The 19,675-nt window shown below is 44.8% G+C and overlaps 1 protein-coding gene across 14 annotated transcripts in view; it reads right to left on the minus strand.

Moving 5' to 3' along the window:
- The window catches only part of FAM193B (family with sequence similarity 193 member B), a 34,798-nt gene extending 15,165 nt beyond the window's left edge, over nucleotides 1-19,633 (minus strand). For 3 of the 14 annotated variants that reach the window (XM_077137790.1, XM_077137783.1, XM_077137782.1), the window contains exons 1-3: nucleotides 19,327-19,633; nucleotides 1,771-2,013; nucleotides 714-945 (exon numbers count right to left, since the gene is read on the minus strand). In XM_077137790.1, coding sequence (XP_076993905.1) covers nucleotides 714-945; nucleotides 1,771-2,013; nucleotides 19,327-19,542 — 691 coding nt within the window. In that variant the 5' untranslated portion in view covers nucleotides 19,543-19,633. The other 11 variants (XM_077137787.1, XM_077137789.1, XM_077137784.1 and 8 more) reach the window with 11 other exon arrangements.
- Nucleotides 19,634-19,675: the final 42 nt, after the last annotated feature.

A 19,675-nucleotide genomic window follows, 5' to 3' on the forward strand; every position in this document is an offset into this window, starting at 1 on the left:
GTGGCCCCAGATTTTGGAGAAGTGGGAAAAAACTTCAAGGACTCTCTATGGTTTATGTACCAAAATGAACTGGAATTACGTATTGCTCTAATCTCACAATTTCTAATTCAGCTGCTCCATTTAGAAATATGCCCGTACACCACATTTACACAGTAAATTAAGCCGAAAGCCCAGGTCCAGAATCCAGAGAGGGCTTCTAGAGATGCTACACATTGTCTAATTATCATGGCAGCCTGTACTACCAGTGTGTTCTGGATGTAAGTGCAGGTGGAGAAATAAGGCCTGGGGAAAGGAAATCACCCAGGTTCTCTATGGTGCCAAGGACCTCAGTCCTAGGTCCTCAGGGACCCTCCTGGGCTTAAACGGTGCTCACCAGGTCCTCTCCTTGGTCCAGTGGGGAACCACTATCAGAGTCAATGACAGCTTTGAGGAGCAAACATTTCTCTAACAGCAGTATTTTTCATGCTGGAGCGTTTTGGGGAAAGGAGCTTCACAGAGAGTCAAGGTCTACGGACCCCACCCCCCACTTCAATCAGAACAGCTCCAGGTTTACAATTTAAAAACTGATCTTCCAATTTTTTTTGAAAAGTGGTTTGGAAACCACAGTGCTCTATGTTTATGGTTTCTATGCTTAAGAGCAAAGAAACCTCTTCTCTACTAATGCCTTGCAGCGAGGCCAAAGGGCCTGGCTCTCCATGAGCGTGGTAACTCACCAGTTATGGCAGGAGGACTCCCAAGTGGGTTGCCTGGCAGGACCCCACTGGAGTGTGGGGAGTTCCAGAGGCCCGAGAGCTTATGTGCTGACAGGAATGAGCTGGGATCCCAGTCCCCTGAGTTCCCATGGCAGGAGGAAGATGAGGACGAAGATGAGGAAGAAGAGGACGAAGAGGAATGAGAGTCACCCCCACAAGACTGTGATTTGCAGGATGTGTGCGACAAGGAGATCTGGAGGAGAGGGAAGAAAAAGGCTTGTGGTGAAACAGTGAACAATGGCACTAGCCCTCTGCTGCCTAAGCTTACTCAGAAGGAGCTCCTCCTCCTCTGTGTCCCTGTGTTGTGGCTAGAGCACAGTAACCACAGTCCTAACCGTGAGGACAAATGGCCAAAACTCTGACAGGAGTGGATGCGGTACTCACAGTTCAGTAAAGGGAGTGGGTATCGGGGAGGGACTGCAGGGGACACAGATTGCCTGAGAACTGTGGGCCTCAGGTGAGTGGTGAGAGCTGGCCGAAAGGAGGAAGGGTAGGGGAAGGGGATCTTAAGTCTGAAGTCCTGATGCTAAACTGATCGTGGATAAGAGAAAGTCTGGAGGGGAATGAGGGCAGTCTGGCCACCCTGAATCCTGCAGTGGCAGATTTACATGGCTCCTAGGGATACTGGAGGTCTTCTGAGGCACATTTCAGACACTCAAACTATCCCTTGCCCTTAGTGTCAGACAGTTTGGTTTTCAAGCTGTTAGACAGCCAAAGGCAGCACAGTTACTTGGGAGAGGGGCAGGACTACAATGTACTGGTGTCTATAGCAGGCCCTTACACTGTGCACGAAAGGTCCTGAGGGGCCGGGCGGCTGTCTGAAACCTCTCTTCTCCCCCAAACCTGAACCTCAGCTGTTAACACTATGTCAGTGCAACCCAGCAATCTCTGGGTGCCTGGGACTTTGGGGTTGTCCAAGGGGAGCCACCTGAGAGGAAAGGGAAGGAAGAGCCTCACATTTGACTTCTTTGGAAGGCAGCCCTCCTGCACTCAGGGACCCTTTTCAGCGGTTACCTACCGCCACTGCATGCTCTTGACCTGTCTGCCTTTCATCTTCCTTCATGCTCTTTCGGCAACTCTGGCAGACCCAAAGAGGCATCTCGCCTAGGAGATTCTTGACGAGCTTTGGCATGAAGTCAGGGGGCAGCTTCTCACCCTGCAACACCAGTCCATTTTGAGAAGGGCCTTCTTCCCAGCCTTTGCGTTCCCGGTGACACAGGAGGCAGCAAGTCTGCACAGACTGGCTAGAGGTGAGGGGCACCTGCCCAACAGACAGAAACAGGGATTCCCAGAAGGGGAAGGCTGTGCTTAGAAATAAGACGAACAACATTAATCATTGCACTTATTATGGGTCAGGCACTGTGCATGTTAGGCACTTTATATACATTAACATTAGTTTTTAGAACAGCTCTGCATATTAGGTGCTTTTTTCTAGCTGAAGGAACAGATTTCAAGAAGTTAAATAAGTTGCCCAAGTTTAGAGAGCTAGTGACTGGTTGAGCTAGGATTTGAACCCCAGTCAGTCTGGCTCCAAAGCCCAAGCTCAGATGCCCAACTGCCATGATACCCCCACATCTTGAAGGTCAAAGAGAAGCCATCCCTACCCTCTCTGGCATGTCTGGAAGGAGCCGCAATTCTCCAATCTGCTTGTCTATAGACCGATCCTCACGTGGAAGGCTTTCAGTCAATGGAGTTGGGGAGAAATCGTGGGTTTCTTAAAGAGTTGAGTGAGTCTGTTAAGATCATGGCAACATTTGTGGGTAGGGAGTCTGTATAGCTAGTCAGAAGCACCAACGCTACTGAAAACTCAAGTTTTGGAGGGCAGGTAAGATAGATCCTGGTGCTTTGGTGAAGCAGTGAGGGCTAGTAAAAAGAACCTGGGCTTTGAGGTCAGACAGACATGCATTCTAACCCCCGCTTGCCTCGTGTTAGCTGGTGTCCTGTAGTAGGTTGTTTAACTTCTCCATGCTCCAATTTCCTCCCTCCTTGCAGAGATGCTGTTGAGGATCAGTGCATAAGCAGGGAAAGTGCCTTGCCCTGTGCCTGCCCATTGCAAAGTAATTCTTTTTTTTTTGGTTTTTGTTTTTTGTGCATGGTCCGGGAATCAAACCCGGGTCTCCTGCGTGGAAGGTGGGTATTCTAAACACTGAACTAATCTTGCAAAATAATTCTTATCTGGGCTCCCCACCACCACCCTTGTACGACAAATATAAGTCTGTATGTTTTCTTTCACATTGAAGGGTATGGATTACACTGAATGAACCCTATCAATGGCTTTTCTTCACCCTACAAACTTGTAGTCTTCTCCCATTTTCACACCGACACTGGGCTTGACCATGTTACTCTCTTTGGCCAAAAAGATGTTAGCAAACATGCTGCAGACAAAAACTTGTACTTGCAGACAAACACACAAAAAGTATGTTTGCCTTTCTACCTGCTTCCTGCATGGCTGGGCTTGCCTGCACTTGCATCCCTGCCACACCATGAGGGCCTGACTTAGCTGCTGGGTGAAAGACAAGGGAGAAAAAGGAATCTTCCCAGCTGAGACCATCTTATACCACCATCTCCCAACTGATAAGAGACACATGAGTGAGCCAAACTGCACTCAGCCACGCTGGCCCAGCTAGGCAGAAACACCTAGCCAACCGGCAGACTCATTAGAAATAATAACTGATGTTGTTTCAAGCCACCAAGTTTTGGGGTGGCTTGTTACGTTCAAGAGTGAACTGATAAACCTTCCAAACTTACCCAACACTAAGTAATAAAATGTTTGCAAGGGCCTAAGCAAAATAATAATAAGAGTATCACCCTTATGCTGCCAATTAAACAAATATCTTCTTTCTTGAATAAAATTCACCTTCTCTCAATCAGTTGGCATCGGGGTGTCCTTAAATCTGTAATGTTACAGTTACACTGACCTAGGTCCCTGATTTCTTGAAAAAGAAATGAACCAAATGGTGGTACCAAGAGCATAATGAAACTTTTAGGAAAGTACAAGGAACTTGAAAGGAGTAGCAGACAGAGAAATTTTACTTGTAGAGGTCGTGTGAGATATGCCCAAGTTATCTCTGCCAAGGGGACACTTCAGTGAGCAAGCCAGTTGCTCACTAGCTAACTGCAAAAGGATGCAGCCCTCTAGAGCCCATCAATGGTGAATAAGATCCCCATGGAAAGAGATGGGAGGCTGATGGAGGATAGTGTTTACAGGAGCTAAAGCAGAGGAAGCCTTTTTGAGAAAGAAACTTTCTATGGTTACTAGGAGCCATCGTAACTCCAGGTGGTGGAGGGGCGGTAATGATGGTAACCTTATTCTTAAGGCAAACATCAGGCCGTGTATTTTTACTACAAAAGAGTTTCATTTCATTTGGGTGTTAGGTTTTAAAGTCATTACATAAGATGAAAATCTTTTGAAGTAAAATTATTCTTGAAAATTGTTATATGGCCTATAAAGAATAATACTTATGGTTCTGTAGGTACAACCAAGAATTCAAATGTATAATATATACAGCAACGTTCAACCTGTTTCTTTCTGTTTACTTTAATAGTGAATCTAGAGTTTTACCAGTTAAAGGTGTGACCAGTATGACTGTCCTCAGTGTCAAAGTGTGGGTGGAGGCACTGGGTACAGAGGAAAGAGTGCTGGCTTAATCCCAGGCCTCCATTACTTACCAGCTGCACAATGCCTGGCAAGTTCTACTTAACCTGTTCCCTCATTTGTAAAATAGGGTTAGGTCCTAACCAATAGGCTTGGCTGTAAGAGTTAAATGCAATAACATGCTTAGTCCACTGCCAGGCATATAAGAGATTGTTCCACAAATGGTACAAATTGTTAACATGACGGGAGCAATGGGTATCGATTAAAATCAGGACGAGGGTTGAAAATATAGAAAAGATGGTCACTGTATTCTTTACATGCTATGAACGTAAGGCGACTGGTGAGACAACAATCTCTGCCCACCACTCACTGGAGTCCTTCTGTAAGGTGTTCCAAATACTCTCTGTACTCTGCTACCTCAGGCCTTTGCTTAGAACCTCTCCTTCCCACATTTAATAGTAAGTAGCTGGGCAGGGCTTAAAGGACAAGCTTTGCATCAACCCACAACAAGCTTTCCTAGAAAGCTAGAGAGGCCCTGCTGTAATTCATCTCTCTCCTCCTCCCTCACATCCCCATAGCATGTTGTGCCTTGGTGATGGCATCTGTAAACCTGCACTTAATTTATTTACCTGTTATCTTCCATCTCTTCTACTAGGCTATGTTCCTAGAAGGCAGGCATAGTCACTGTGAAGCAGAGGGTCTGACACAGGGTCCAGGCTCAGCTGGGAATGTAGGGACTAAATTAGCTGTTAGCACACTGCCCCCCTGCAATACAGCTGGCAGACAACTGGGTAAATCACTACTTGAAATTCTTGTTTTCCACAAGGAAAGGTCATCTTCCCAAACTGGACTTTTGCCTCAATGGCTCCAATCTCAAGGGTGAAAGAGTGGAATGGACGACTGCATTCTTTAGGGATTATAATAAGATGCCCCCAGTTCATAGAAATGATGTGACTCTCACTGGAGCCAAACTGGTACAAAGAATAAATGTGATTAGCCATCAATGGAAGTGTCTCCCCAGTTAAAGGAAGAAACACGGGACCTGGGAAGCTAATTAAGCCCTGACAGGAGGAGGAATGATATGCTCTCCATTGCATAATGGCCCAGAGGATTAAGTGACATTACAGATGTAAAGCACTTAGTTCAAGGGACCCACACAGCAGGCACTAAAGCTATTATCTAAGGGCCCCTGGCTGTTCTGCTCTTCCTAAGAAATCTATACTGGAGACTGGCTTTAGCCACTGTCCCTTCTGAGTTTGGCATATAGAAAAACTTTCTGTATACCAGGCCCAAAGCTATAATGCCCCGTGAGGTCTGGGGCTTTTCCTTCTGACATTATCATTTCTGCTTTAATTACCTGAGAGTGGTGAAAATCCCAAGTTCTGGAGATGTTGTATTCAGTTTACAATACCAATGTCCTTCAAATTTTTGCTTTGGCAGAGAGAACTTTCAGCTTAGAATTTCCCTTGACTGCAATCTCCTGCCATTTTTCAAATTCCTGGCAACCATGACCAACCCCTTATACTGCAAAAAGCCAGTTAACACAGGCTTCCAACTAGCTGTTCTCAAGCTGTATTCCTAACATCTGGCACCGTACTACCATACAAAAGAATATGATCAATAAATGTTTATTGAATGAATGAAGCAGCCAACTATTTTTCTTATCACAAAGGCTGATGGAAGGGTTTCTTAAATCCAGCAGCCCTACTAATAATTTCTTCTCACCTCAATTTAAATTTCAGGGCCTCTCAGGATACAGGCTTTGTCTTAAGTAGAAGATAGGGGAAAGAAAAGTTATGGGGATTTTCTTGATTTTGGATCTGCTCAAAAAAAGCTCCAACATAATTCTGCTTCAGTCTGCCAGGATGCTCTTTGAATAAAACCAGAATTTCTGGATTTTGGAGTCACTCATGTAGGGGACTGGTGTTATATCACCCACATACTCAGAGCAGTCAAGAAGCCAGGGGCACGATGCTGTGGCCATTCTGGGGCCCAGGGTGCTGGCATCTGCAGCCATTAAATCCAAAATCTCTTCTCCCTTACCTGACCCGGCTCAAGACTTTTCTGGCCCAGGCCTGACAAGCACTAAGCTAGGGCATTCTAGTTTTCCTGGTTGAAAAAAATAAAACAGAAAATAAAAAAATAATAAAAGGAATAGAACTTGGCCATGTAATCGCTTTATCTGCTTTGGTCACTAAAATCTGGCTTCTGGTTGGACAAAAGCTGAGAAGTAGTCAGAGTTGTTTGGAGCCAGCATATCTTGGCACATTCCCAAAACATTAGTGCACTATTTTATTTTCATGAGCGTGCTTCCCTGTTACCTTGAGGGCTGAGTCAAACATTTCCTTTAGGACACTGGACTCACGCTAGTGCAATTAACACACGGCTGCTTTATAAGCGTTTACTGACTGGCTACCTATGTGAAGCTATGAATGCAGGAAAAGAGCATGCATAGTCTCCCTGAGCCTCAGGTGATGTAGCCTAGCATTAGGAACAGATCAGATCAAGATTAAGCTGACCTCAGAACAAGCTGTTCTCATTAAAATAATGGAATGAGCCTTTAAGTAAATTAGGTGCAGAGGAATAAGTAGTGAGATAAAATGTAGAACTGGAAAAGATAGGGTGACTTGGGTTTAAATCTGGGCGGGAGGAGGGCTAGTGTGAATAGTAGTGCAGTTTACACACTGCACAAAGATGCCTAGCCAAGGGATTGAGTAGGGGCTGAAATTCCAGACCACGCTCCGCTCACTAGGAGGAAGGGATGGCATGTATTTATTTTCAACAAAGGTGGCTTGGCCACAAATCAGGTTCATTTTGGTCCAAAGAGGTGGTCTTTTTAAACTTCAATCACACACACACACACACACACAGAGAGAGAACAAAAAATAAAATAAAAATAGAAAAGAAAATTCAATGACACAGAAGTGCTGTCGGAGACTTAGTCATGGTGTGATACTGGAGAAGCTGCTTTTTAAATGGTGAGGATAATGACACCTCTGAGGCAGGACTGCTATGAAGACTATAGATAAACAAATGGTATAAAACAGTAGGTCTCAAAGTACTCTCCATGGGTCCCTGATGTCAAAACTATTTTTATAACAATAATATGTTATTATTACACCCAAAGCACGAGCACTGAAGAAAAAAATAGATAAATGGGAACTCCTCAAAATTAAACACTTTTGTGCATCAAAGAAGTTTGTTAAGAAAGTAAAAAGAGAGCCTACACAATGGGAGACAATATTTGGAAATGATATATCAGATAAGGGTCTAGTATCAGAATATATAAAGAGATTGTTCAACTCAACAACAAATAGACAAACAACCCAATTACAAAATGGGCAAAAGACATGAACAGACACTTCTCAGAAGAGGAAATACAAATGGCTAAAAGGCACACGAAAAGATACTCAACTTCCCTGGCTATTAGGGAAATGCAAATCAAAACCACAATGAGGTATCATCTCACACCCACCAGAATGGCCATTATCAAAAAACAGAAAACGACAAGTGCTGGAGAGGATGTAGAGAAAGAGGCACACTTATTCACTGTTGGTGGGAATGTCAAGTGGTACAACCACTGCGGAAGGTAAGCTAAGTATAGAATTATCATATGATCTGGCAATACCATTGTTAGGTATCTATTCAGAGGACGTGAGGGCAAGGACACAAATGGACATTTGTACACCAATGTTTATAGCAGCATTATTTACAATTGCCAAGAGATGGAAACAGCCAAAATGTCCATCAACAGAAGAGTGGCTAAACAAGCTGTGGTATATACATGCGATGGAATGTTACGCAGTTGTAGGACAGAATAAAGTCATGAAGCATGTAACAATGTGGATGGACCTTGAGGACATTATGCTGAGTGAGATTAGCCAGAAACAACAGGACAAATACTGTATGGTCTCACTGATATGAACTAACATTAATGAATGAACCTGGAGAATTTCAGTTAAGAACAAAGGACATCAGGAGATAGAAATAGGGTAGATTTTGGGTAATTGGAGCTGAAGGATACAGATTGTGCAACAGGACTGACTATAAAAATTCAGAAATGGATAGCAAAATACTACCTAATTGTAGCATACACACGCACGCACACACACACACACATACAAAGAATTAAATCAGTTAGTATGTATAAAGTGCTCAGAACAGTGCCTAGGTCATAACTGCTATAAACTGTTTGTCATTATCATTAAAGGTGAATAGCTAATGCCCTCAATCATGAGGCTTACTATTGTGAAGCTTATGGAGGTAACGGAAAAGCTTAGACTACCTATAGGCATGCCTAAGAGTTACTTCTGGTGAACCTCTTTTGTTGCTCAGGTGTGGCCTCAGTCTCTATAAGTCCAAATCTGCAAGTGAAATCATTGCCCTTCCCCCTACGTGGGACATGACATCCAGGGGTGAAAGTCTCCCTGGCAACATGGGAGAGGATTCCCAGGGATGAACTTGGCACCATGGGATCAACAATTACATTCTGAGCAAAAGGGGGAAAAGAAGCATAATTAATAAAGTATCATCAGCAGAGAGAGTTCAAATAGAGTGGAGAGGCTACTCAGGAGGCTGCTCTTACACAAGCTTCAATTAGACCTTACTACCTATCATAACCTGCCAACCCCAAACAAGGACCATTCCAGCCAATCCTAAAGAATACCTAGGGCAATATATAAGATTCCCAAGGGTTCCATGCACCAGCATAACCTTCCAGAAACCTCAACCTCCAGATGGGTCCCTGGCTCAGATAACTCCTGAAACCTAGTCCAGCCTCTCCAGAATATCAGATAGTTCCATCTCCCTACTCCATATTAGTGACAGACCCTTCCAAGATGAAAAATTTAGAATGGGCATAGTCCAAACACCCCTAAAGAGAGGGATGGAAAGATCAAAGGTGATGGTGGAGTTATACAGAGAAGATAGGATTTAACAAAAGCATACGAATCATTAAATTTATATCTCTTTTAGTCTCCAGTATTTCAGAGCAGCTAGAAGTAAAAATCTAAGATTGTGAAACTGTAACTCATGTCAAACTCTGAAATATGTTCTACAACTAATTGTGGTGTTGTGTTTTGAAATTTACAGCTTTTTTGAATATATATTACTTTTCACACAAAAAAAGGAAAAAAAGTTGACTATGATGATAAAAAAATATTTAAGCCCTCTAGCCTCCTATATTCTGGAGCAACTAGAAGGAAAAATATGAGAGGACTGTATGGTAGCCCATGACAAACTCTGGAATCTGTCCTGTAACTACGCATTGAAGAGTGCTTTGAAAAGCATTGCATATTTAGTTCTTTACTTTGGATATATGTTATATTATACAATAAAAAAAAACTTTAAAACAAAAACAAAAAAAAAGAAAATAAAATTCAATGACACAAGATTAAGTCAAGTGTGAAACTGGAGAAGTTGCTTTTTAAATGGTGAGGATAATGACACCTCTGAGGCAGGACTGTCATGAAGATTATAGATAAATGATATAAAACAGTAGGTCTCAAAGTACTCTCTATGGGTCCCTGAGGTCAAAACTATTTTTTTAATAATAATATGTTACTTATCTTTCTCATTGTGTTAATATGTACACTAATGGTGGGAAAAAAAAAGATGGGTAAAATTCTGGGACAGCACAAGTCAAGGCAGTGGCAGCAAACCACTGTATTGTTCACTGCATTCATTTCACTTTAATTCACTCATGGTTAGTTGGTAGAAAGACAGACCAGTTTCACTTATGAACCTCCTCGATGAAGTAAAAATTACTGATTTTATTCAATTTTGGCCCCAGAGAATACTTTTTATATACTTTGTGCTAAAAATGGCAAGTGTGTATGAAGCACTTCTGCTGCAGACTGAAGGATAACAGCTGTCTTGCAGAAACGCACTGGGGTGACTGAATTGTGAGCTGAATTAGCCACTTTGTTTTTCATGGAACACCATTTTTACTTGAAAGAATGTCGGACAGACTATGGTTATTCAAACTTAGGTAACTGGAAGGCATTTTCTCAAAAACGAACTAAATGAGCCTGTCACTTCAAGGAAAACAACAGACAGTCTTTGTGGCCAATGATAAGACTCAAGTTTTCAAATGAAAATCACAATTTTGGAAAACTTGTATTAACCACCATGACACTGACAGCTTCCCAATACATAAAGACTTTTCTGATGAAATTGGTGGTGATGTAACAAATGCCATTTTTTTAGTATTGTAAAATACATAACTAAGCAAATGTTTTCCAAATGACAAAAGCATGATGTTACAAAATCATGCATTGGTCAAAGAGCCATCAAAAGTACCAGAAAGTCCAATGGATTTTAATGGAAAGGAGTAGAGAAAGTTCATCGATAGAGTTTTAGATTCCATATTGCAAAAAATATGTACACTCATCAGGAAAGGCTATTAAAATAGTCTTTTCGCTTTTCCAACTATAATCTTTGTGAGGCTGGATTTTTTTCTTACATTTAACCCAAAACATATTGACTGTAGAAACACACATGAAAATCCAGCTTTATTCTATTAAGCCAGACATAAAGAAATTTGCAAAAATAAAAACAAGTCTATTCTTTTCATTTTGAAAAAGCTATTTTTCATTAAAAATATGTTATATATGTTAGATGGGATAGGCTCAATACTGTTATTCTTGTTCTTAAATGACTCAGTAACTAAATATTCTAAAATGAAATCAGAAGGAAAGATAGACAATAAAGACTGAGATCGCACCAAAAAAAAAACCTTCTGTTTTAACACCTAATTCAGTAAACAATGACAGACAAAACCACAACCAAAACAAAACCTTTAAACACAAACAAAAGCTCCTTGGTATCCTCAATTTCTAGGAATGTAAAGGGGTTCTGAGACTGAACACTTTGAGGATCACTGATGTGAATAATGCATCTAATGGTGTCTGTCACACAGGGGGTGCTCAATAACTGACAGTGATTATTCACAATGACATAGTGCATAGCATAACCGGAGAACTCTCTTAGGGCAGGACTCAATTTTTCACCTCAGCCTTTCTGTCCAGAATTTCAGAATTGGTGGAGAATAGCCCAGATCGCCAGACAGGAAGCTATCTGAAGCTGAGTATAATTTCCAGCACCAAATCTGCTCTCATATGCACATAGATTCCTTTTAGTCCCAAGAGTTTGCATATGTTTGTACAGGATTTCCCCATGATACATGTTGTATCTAACCAGCTGCAACAGGTTCCACATTCTATTCTGAAGTGGCCCATTAGAGCACTCTACTCTCAAGGTACCCAATTCCAAAGAGTCTCTTTGGCACCAAGGCAGGCTGTGGACAACAAGAACTGCTAAATTCCCTTTCTGAAGTAAGGAAAGCTGTTAATTCCAGCTAAGAAAAACTCCTCATCACTACTCATTCTTTCATTCATCCATTCATTCCCTTATTTGATAAACACCCTCAGAGCCCCAACCTGGTGCCAACCATTGTGCTAGGTGCTGGGAACGGAAGACAATATGCAGCTCCCACCTTATAAGTACATGCAGAAACCAGGCTGGTTCATGCATGGGCCTGCCAACGCTCCCAAAGTCCCAGGATGCCTCATATTCATTTCAAAAAATCAAGCAGGAAATAAACAAATCAAAACCAACCCACCAACCATGACACAGGACTTCTCCATTTAAAGTCAGCTTGCGACAGGCCTTCTCTCATACCTTATCTAGTTTGTGGACCTCCCTCCTTTAGCTCCTTTTTCTATCTTGGTCCTTCTTCAGTCCCCAGTCTCCTTTGTGACTGGAAGAGGGACAAAGTCTCCTCTCATCATCAATATAAGGAACAGGTCCCCAGCTGAGCACTACTAGCAATTGGTTTGTAATGAGTTCACCAGCACGGAACCCTCTGCCTCCAGGTATTTGTGACTTGACTCCAGCTGACCTCCCATTCTCCACTTCCACCACAGGTTCCATTCATGCTGTTCCTCAGATACACCTTGCCTTTCAAACCTTGGCACCTCAGCTCTGTTTCTTGGCAAAGTCCTATTCAGCCCCTAAGACCTTGGTCAAAGGTCAATGAAGCTTCTGCTCGAGCAGGTCAAGTAGAACTGAACTAATACTTTCACTACAGCACCCATCACATTATGTCAGAGATGGAGTCTTTGTCTGCTCTCAAACCTCTGGTAGAATGTGAGCACCTTGGGGGTAGGGTGTGGATCTTCGGCCATTTAAGCATCACCAGGCCTAGCCTTGGCTTGGGCCTGGCACAAAGCAGGCATTCAATGACTAAATGAATAAAAAAAAGCTCATTTGACTCATGTCTCAGCTGCCTTATACAAAGGAGAGAACTGAAAACACAGTCCAACCAGTCCCTTTCCCAACATGCCATCCTAAAAGCAAAAGCAGAGCCACTGATGAGAGAGTATCAGTGCTAAGAATCGCAGACCATTCAAAGGCTGGCGACTGGAGCTGCAGTTAATTCTGAGGAAGATGGAACAACCCCACCTGGAGCTTTTACCCAAAGATCTACTCAGGCTGTCATCTCAGGGCCTTCTAGGAGGTGTGACAGTATTTCATGCCACAAAGCCAGTGTGTGGAGAATCCTCTGACTCTCCAGTGCAGACTCGGGTTGCACAAGCTCTATCAAGGATAGGGCAGTGAGTCTCTTTGACCCTAGTGTGTGCCCCCCTCCCCCAACCTTCCTTACAAGGCTAGCTCATCTGCCGAATCTGTTTCCTGGGTGCATTCAGTTGTAGGAAGGCCTAAGCTGCTGTTTATTTACCTGGAGCCTCAGACAAAACTCCCACCTGGATACTTAAACCCCAGCATAGGCTTCTCACGGGTGCAAGAATACAAACTTCAGAGACAGCTGTGAGTTCAAATCCCAGTTCGGCCATTTTCAATGTAATCTTGGAATATTACTCAATTTCTTTGAGCCTCAATTTCCTCATTTATGAAATGGGAATAAAACCATACTTCACCAAGTTGTGAGGACAGAAGGAAATAAATTATGTAAAGTACCTGGCCTGGGCCTGGCACACAGAAGGTGCTCAATACCCGTTAGTTTCTTTCCTCTTCTGCCCTGGAAGAAATGACAGGGAAACTTACTAAGTGAGACTTGCCCAATTCAAAGTTATTACTTGAAGCACAGGACAGAGGACTAGACAGGGGCCCTTCAAGGCCTCTTTGAACCCCCAAGTCCATGATTCCTGGCTACAACTTCTTAAATAAGAACCTTCATTGCAGTCCCTTAGGCCCCTTCTTTCTGCCTTAGTTTCCCTATATCATTTTTCAAAGTAGATCAGTGGATCTCTTCACTTCAGACTAGAGGGGGAAATCACAAAGGGAGCTGGCGAGCTAAGAGACTTGGGAACAAAGGGGAGCTGGCCAAAGGACTGCAGCACATTTACAGGGCTGCAGACACAGCTGCCGAGAGTTTGAACAGCGAGGGTGGGAGCACGGGTACTGAACTGCTGAGGTCTGAAGGGTGCAAACCCAGGGCCTTTCTTACGACATAAGAATGTCTCTCTTCAGTTCTCTTTTTTCCCGTCTTTATATATATATATTTTATTTGCACAGTTGTAGATTTATAGAAAAATCACATAGAAGTAAATCAGTCAGTCGTCCTCTTTTCTGCTTCTGCCATATCCTGCCACGAAAGTCACGTGATACTCCTTTCCCTAAACCTGATAAGCATTCACACCTTCACTCATGCTGTTTCCGCCTCTTCCTTCTCTTTTTAGACTCAATTTAGGTGCCACGCCCTCCTGAGTCCAGAGGCAGAATGAACTGCGCTTCGCTCTGGGATCCCAGGCATTTTTACACATATTTCTAAAATAGTGTTAATCCCATGTATTCCAGTTGTTTATAAATCTGTCTTCTCCACAACTCTGTAAGCTTCTCAAGGTATAACCTCTGTCCCATGACTCTCTGTAATGCCAATCATTTGGCAGGGGATGTAGCACATAGTAGGCATGAGTGAGTGCTTTGATATACATCTCATTCATAAGGCAACAACTGGAGAAATGGGGAGAGTTTTACTTACTTATTTTTAAATAACGGTTGTTTTTATTCCTGCTAATAGAAAATTTCTCCCCTGCGATGCCTAATTCTTTAAAGAGAAGCATAAATGCCTTCCTCCATTCCTCCCCCACCCCTCCCAAAAAAAGATCCTCAGGATATCCTCACTTCAGCAGTTCCACAAACCAGCCACACCCCAGGACCACCTGGGGCAATTCAACAACAACAGATTCTTGGGCTCCAGATTTGGAGACTCTGATTTGGTAGGTCTTGAGTAGGGTCCAGCAAAGCACAGGGGATTCTGAGGATTACTTAGGCTGGAATGAGGGAGAGGTGGTACTAAGCAGTCACAGGGGCCTCTCCCACTGAGAATTACTTCCTCACATGCTACCAGAGGGAACTTCTCTTTCCTGCCTCAAACCTTTCATTGACTATTCAGTACTACTGGGGGTAAAACTCAAACCTTGTTGTATAATTTTCAAGAACCCTGCAAACCTCTCCAAATGAGCTGGGCAGTTCCTTTCTCCCACCTTGTCCTATGGAACTTCTACTCATCCAAAACATCAGTTCTGAGAAACCTTCGCTGATTCATCCTTCTTGAGGTTACCAATCTTGTGTTTACCTGACACCAAGCAGTTATAATAATCTAAGCTACCACTTGCGCAAAGTGCTGTTCATGCATTACTTGTTTAACCCTGTGTTCTCATTTTATACATGAGAAAACAAAGAGGCCGAAATACTTCTTAAGACCATTTACTAGATCTAGGATTTGAGCTTTACCTCAGAGGAAGCTGTTCCTATATCCTCATCTAACATTATTGCAATGACTTATACAGATATTCTCTAGACCAATGAACTCCCAGTGGGCAGGATCCATGTCTGATTCACTTCTACGTTCCCAGTTAGCAGAGCCTGGCATACATCAGGTGTTGGTTGGTGTTGGCAGAACAGATGAATGCCAGGCAAGAGACAGCACGAGTGCTACCTCTGGCACCTAAACGAATGAATGACTGCCAGCCTGGCTAAGCAGTGGGGCAAGGTAAAAATAAAGTGATAAAAACCTAGGATTTCTTTTATTATAATTTAGTTTAACAGATATTTATTTAGCACCTATGGCCCAGGCACCATAAACACTTATGGAAAAAACATAGTCTCAGCCGTGAAAAAATCCTAGGTACAGTAAGTAAAGGTCTTAGGATCTTAATCCAGGCCCATCAGGAAATCCAGGCCCATCAGGATATCCAGCCATAGTAGTAAAGTTTATAGTCCGGGATATCTTAAGGAAATTAAAAATTTTAAATATCTGAGTGGAAAAGTCTTTCTCTTCAAAGGCCTTTTGGCTTATCTACATAGTGAGTCTCCACTGGCTTGCTAAAAAGAATCAGAAGTGGCAGGGATCCTTCAGTATCATTTTCTCCCACTTGCAATGAAAGTGCTGCAGGCTAAGCAGGCAGTCATTCTAAGGGACTCTTTCTCTCATCCTTGTACCCCTCATAAAGGCCTTGGCACAGAGGTCATTTTAATGCTTGCTGACTGAATTACACAAAAAATGGTTTAATATAGATACTGACTGATAATCTGCTCCAATTCCTTGAGGAGGGAGGTTTGCTTTGAGCAGTGGGAGAACTGGGTCTCAAGAGTCTCATCAAACTAGACAGGTAACATCCCAAGGGATGTTGTAGAGCCATCAGAGGTGGGGAAGGGAAGGATGAGCTCACTCCCCACTAACTGCTGATTTACAGTCTAGCAAGTCTCCTGAGGGCTTTACTGAGCGTGCACCTGGATTACAATGCTGAGAAGTCCAAGAATACCTAATGATAGCCAGTTGAACTGGCAGGTGAGAGCACTCAGGCTTTGGGTGGCCCTCTGGGCATAGCTCTTGCCATATACTGCCTCCAACTCCCACTCATGGCTGAGAAGCCTTTGTGTACTAGGTGCTACGTGGGTTGTCTCACATTTTCTTGTGAGGTTGCTGGAGATGCTCAGAGAGGGGGAGAAAGTTGTCCAGAGTTACAAAATAGGAGGGTGAGATGGGAGTTCAACCCATCTGTAATACTAAACACTACTCCCCACTGCCTCCCTCAACTGCTTTTTGAGTTGTTTTTCTTTGCTAATAAGGCAGTAACTGTTAGTCTTCTTATGAAGTAATCAGGGATTTGAGTTCCTTATAAACAGATCAATGTGGTTTAGTGGTCTGAAAAAAAACTGAAAATGAGGACTCTGAGAATGCCAAATAAGCTAGGGTTCTGCTTGTAAATGTGAACAGGTTATGTAAAGGAATGAAGGGGACAAGATGGAAGCCGGGTGACCTAGGGAGCCCATGCTATCTAAAGGGGTGGCTGCTATTCAGCAACTGCAGACGATTGCCACATGGAATGTGTGTCCAGTGCCAATTCTTCAGAGCTTTAAGAGAAGGCACAAACCCAGATTTTGGGGAAATCTTCTGACTTTAAAATATTGGATCAAATTAAAACAAAAATAAAAAGAAAATAATGTGTGAGACAGGACATTAGAACATGTCTGTGGACTAAATGTGGTCTTATTTGCTACCTTTGGCTGATGCTGGGTACATGGCATGGAGTTTTACCTTACTCTCCCACTCTGTGTCCAGAAGACAGGGTTATGAGTGGCTGAGGGAGCCAGAGTATCCTTACCAAAGGCGTGCCTGTGGGCAGAGCAATAACTGACCCGAAACCTTTCAGAAGGTGTTTTTCACCAGGACACACAAGCCCTTCTGGCATTCAGGCCCTTTCAGCAAGAAAGCACGATGTTTCACCTCCTTGTGGTTATAGTAAAAAAAAAGTACCTTCTTAAATTCCCCAAAGTACACAAAAGTGCCTTTTTAACTGTTTAGCCTGAGAACTATAGTGAGAGTCAATCTGGGCAAATATTTAGTCTCTGGGTCTCTGTTTCTTTATCTGTAAAGTGGGATGAAAATATTTATATCCTTCAGCTCATTTAACATTTGTTAACCACCAGGCATAAAGGTCCAGTGGTGACTGACATGATTCTGGAACACTCAGGGTTTATGTAACAAAACCAGACAAATAATTACACCAACAATTACTACAATTGTGCTAAGTGCTGAGAAGAAATAAAGAGGTGGTGGGAAGTGCAGAAGTAAGGCATATAAAGTGACTGGCATGACTAAAGGGATGAATTGAGAAATCAAGCAGGGAAGTAGGTAAGAAGAACATGACAGGAACCTAGATTCGGACAAGTTAATGAAGCTTATAGCTCTTGGGAAAGTTGTGTCCTAAATAAAAACTGAGGGGCTGAGCCATCACCCAAGTTTTCTGGCACTCTTGGACAATTGCTAGCATAGGCTGGCTCCGTGGAAGCGGAAGTGGCAGGGATACTAAAGTACTTCGATCTGAATGGGAGGAAGGAGAAGACATAAAAGCTCCCAGGCTCTCCCAACCCCTTCTCCTCTTTCTGGGTAACAGCACTCCTGGGAGGACCCAGAGCAGAGAAAGAGAAGGCTAGTGAGGGAAGAGCTTCAGGGTGTGGGGTCCAACCTGGGGAGTGGGAGTATATTGTGGAACCTGCCACAACCCAGGTAGGGGGTAGGGATGGGGATTCTGACACTGAATAAGTGGTGACATTTTCATTAATTAAAAACCTTCTTATTGTAATCTGAGACACAAAGGAGACCAGCGTCAAAACTGGGTTACAATAAGCAAAGCTTCTCAACTGATTCATTCTCTCGCTCATTCACCTATTTGTTTCCTACCCTTTGTCAGCAAAGCCCTGGCTAGGCGTGGAGAACCAGAGATAGATGACACAGTCTGGGCCCCTGTGGACTTCACAGACCAGTGTGGGGAACAGACAGATCAACAGAACGTTTCATCGTAGAACAGGGTGTCCCACCAGAGGGAAGCACAGAAGGCTGGGGGTCGCACAGGGGGCACCTGAAGCAACGGGGAAGGTCAGGGAAGGCTTTCTGGGAATGATACCCCCAAATGGCATCCCCACTCACATGCACAATTCCAGAGATTCTACTAGAAGGCTGTCAAGAGCCATGCCTTCTGGCTGCACCAGCCTCCCAGAGTCCCCTGCTGCCCGATGCAGTGTCTGCAGAGCCAAACGTATCTTCCGCCACGCCTCATCCTCATCCGGCGCTGCATCCGACCCTCCAAGTCTCCTGCAGGAGCCTGCCTTCCTCGGCAGGCTCAGCCAAAAGACCAACTCAAAACTCTTTTGTCAGAGCAAGCTGAGGGCGAGCCACCCACCCAGGGGGTGCCACAACCCGCCCTAAGCAACTGTGGGCCACCCAGGTCTCTCAGTGAACACTGGCAGGGTACCCCCCAATTATCTCCTTTGCTCAGAAGAAAAAGTGACCTTCTTCCAGGTGGCAAGCTGGAAGCTCTGGGGAATCCTATCGCACTGTCTGTCAAGCAGGACTCACCAAGCCCAGGGATCTGAAGGTCGGAGTGGATGGCCTCAGGGGAGAAAGAACTGGGGGTCCACCTCAGTACAGGAGCCTCCCACCACGTCGTCTATTGGGACGTCTCACTGCCTGCTCCAGCTACTCTGCCGGGCAGGGACAGGAGGGGGCCTCAGGGGACAGACGCTGGGGGCACAGGTGCTGAGCAGCAGCGGCTGCAGGCAATGCAGGGGAAGGGCTGGAACCGCTCCCAAGGGGGAGAGGGACGAGGGTGCAGCCTTCCAGGCCCCATCGCCCGGAGGTGCCCCTTCAAGCCCTGCGGGTGGGGGAGAAGACTGAAGGGAGGTGAGCAGCAGAGCTGAGCCCTGGTTCCAGTGTGGGTGGAGGACAGGACCGTGTAGCCTCCGCTTCAGCCGGAGGCGGCGGGGAGGGAGCGGGCAGCTTCAGCCTACTCTGAGGAGGACGGGCAGTGCCAGGGCTTGGGAGAGAGGGGTCCTGATTCCCGCCTTGGGGAGAAAGCCTCAGCCTCAAACCCGGAGGTCAGTCCACCCCCGACCCCGCTCCGGGGGGCTGAAAGCGCCCGGAGCAAACGGAGTCGCCTCGCTCGCTCCTACCTGAGAGCCGAGCGCCAGCTTGGGGTCGTCCTCCTCCCTGGGGCGGTCGCGGTCGGGCTCCGCCGGCGTCAGCGCCTCCGGGGGCCCCGCACCCGCTCCGGCTTCCAGGCTCGGCGGCGGCGGGGGCTCGGGCGCTTGGGGCTTCTGCGGCCCCGGGGCCCGCGCCCGCTCGCGCCGGCCCGCGCCGCCGCTCGGCCTGCTCCGCCTCCGAGTCATGCTGCTGTTAGCGCCGCTATCTCGCTCCACTCCCGCCGCCGCCGCCGCCGCTCCCCTCACAGGACAACAGCCAATATGGCGGCGCCCGGCTCCCCACTCCGCCCGCTGCCAGCAGGTCAGAGGGCACGCGGAG

This window comes from Tamandua tetradactyla, chromosome 20, assembly GCF_023851605.1.
Source record: "Tamandua tetradactyla isolate mTamTet1 chromosome 20, mTamTet1.pri, whole genome shotgun sequence".
NCBI classification, from domain to species: Eukaryota; Metazoa; Chordata; class Mammalia; order Pilosa; family Myrmecophagidae; genus Tamandua; species Tamandua tetradactyla.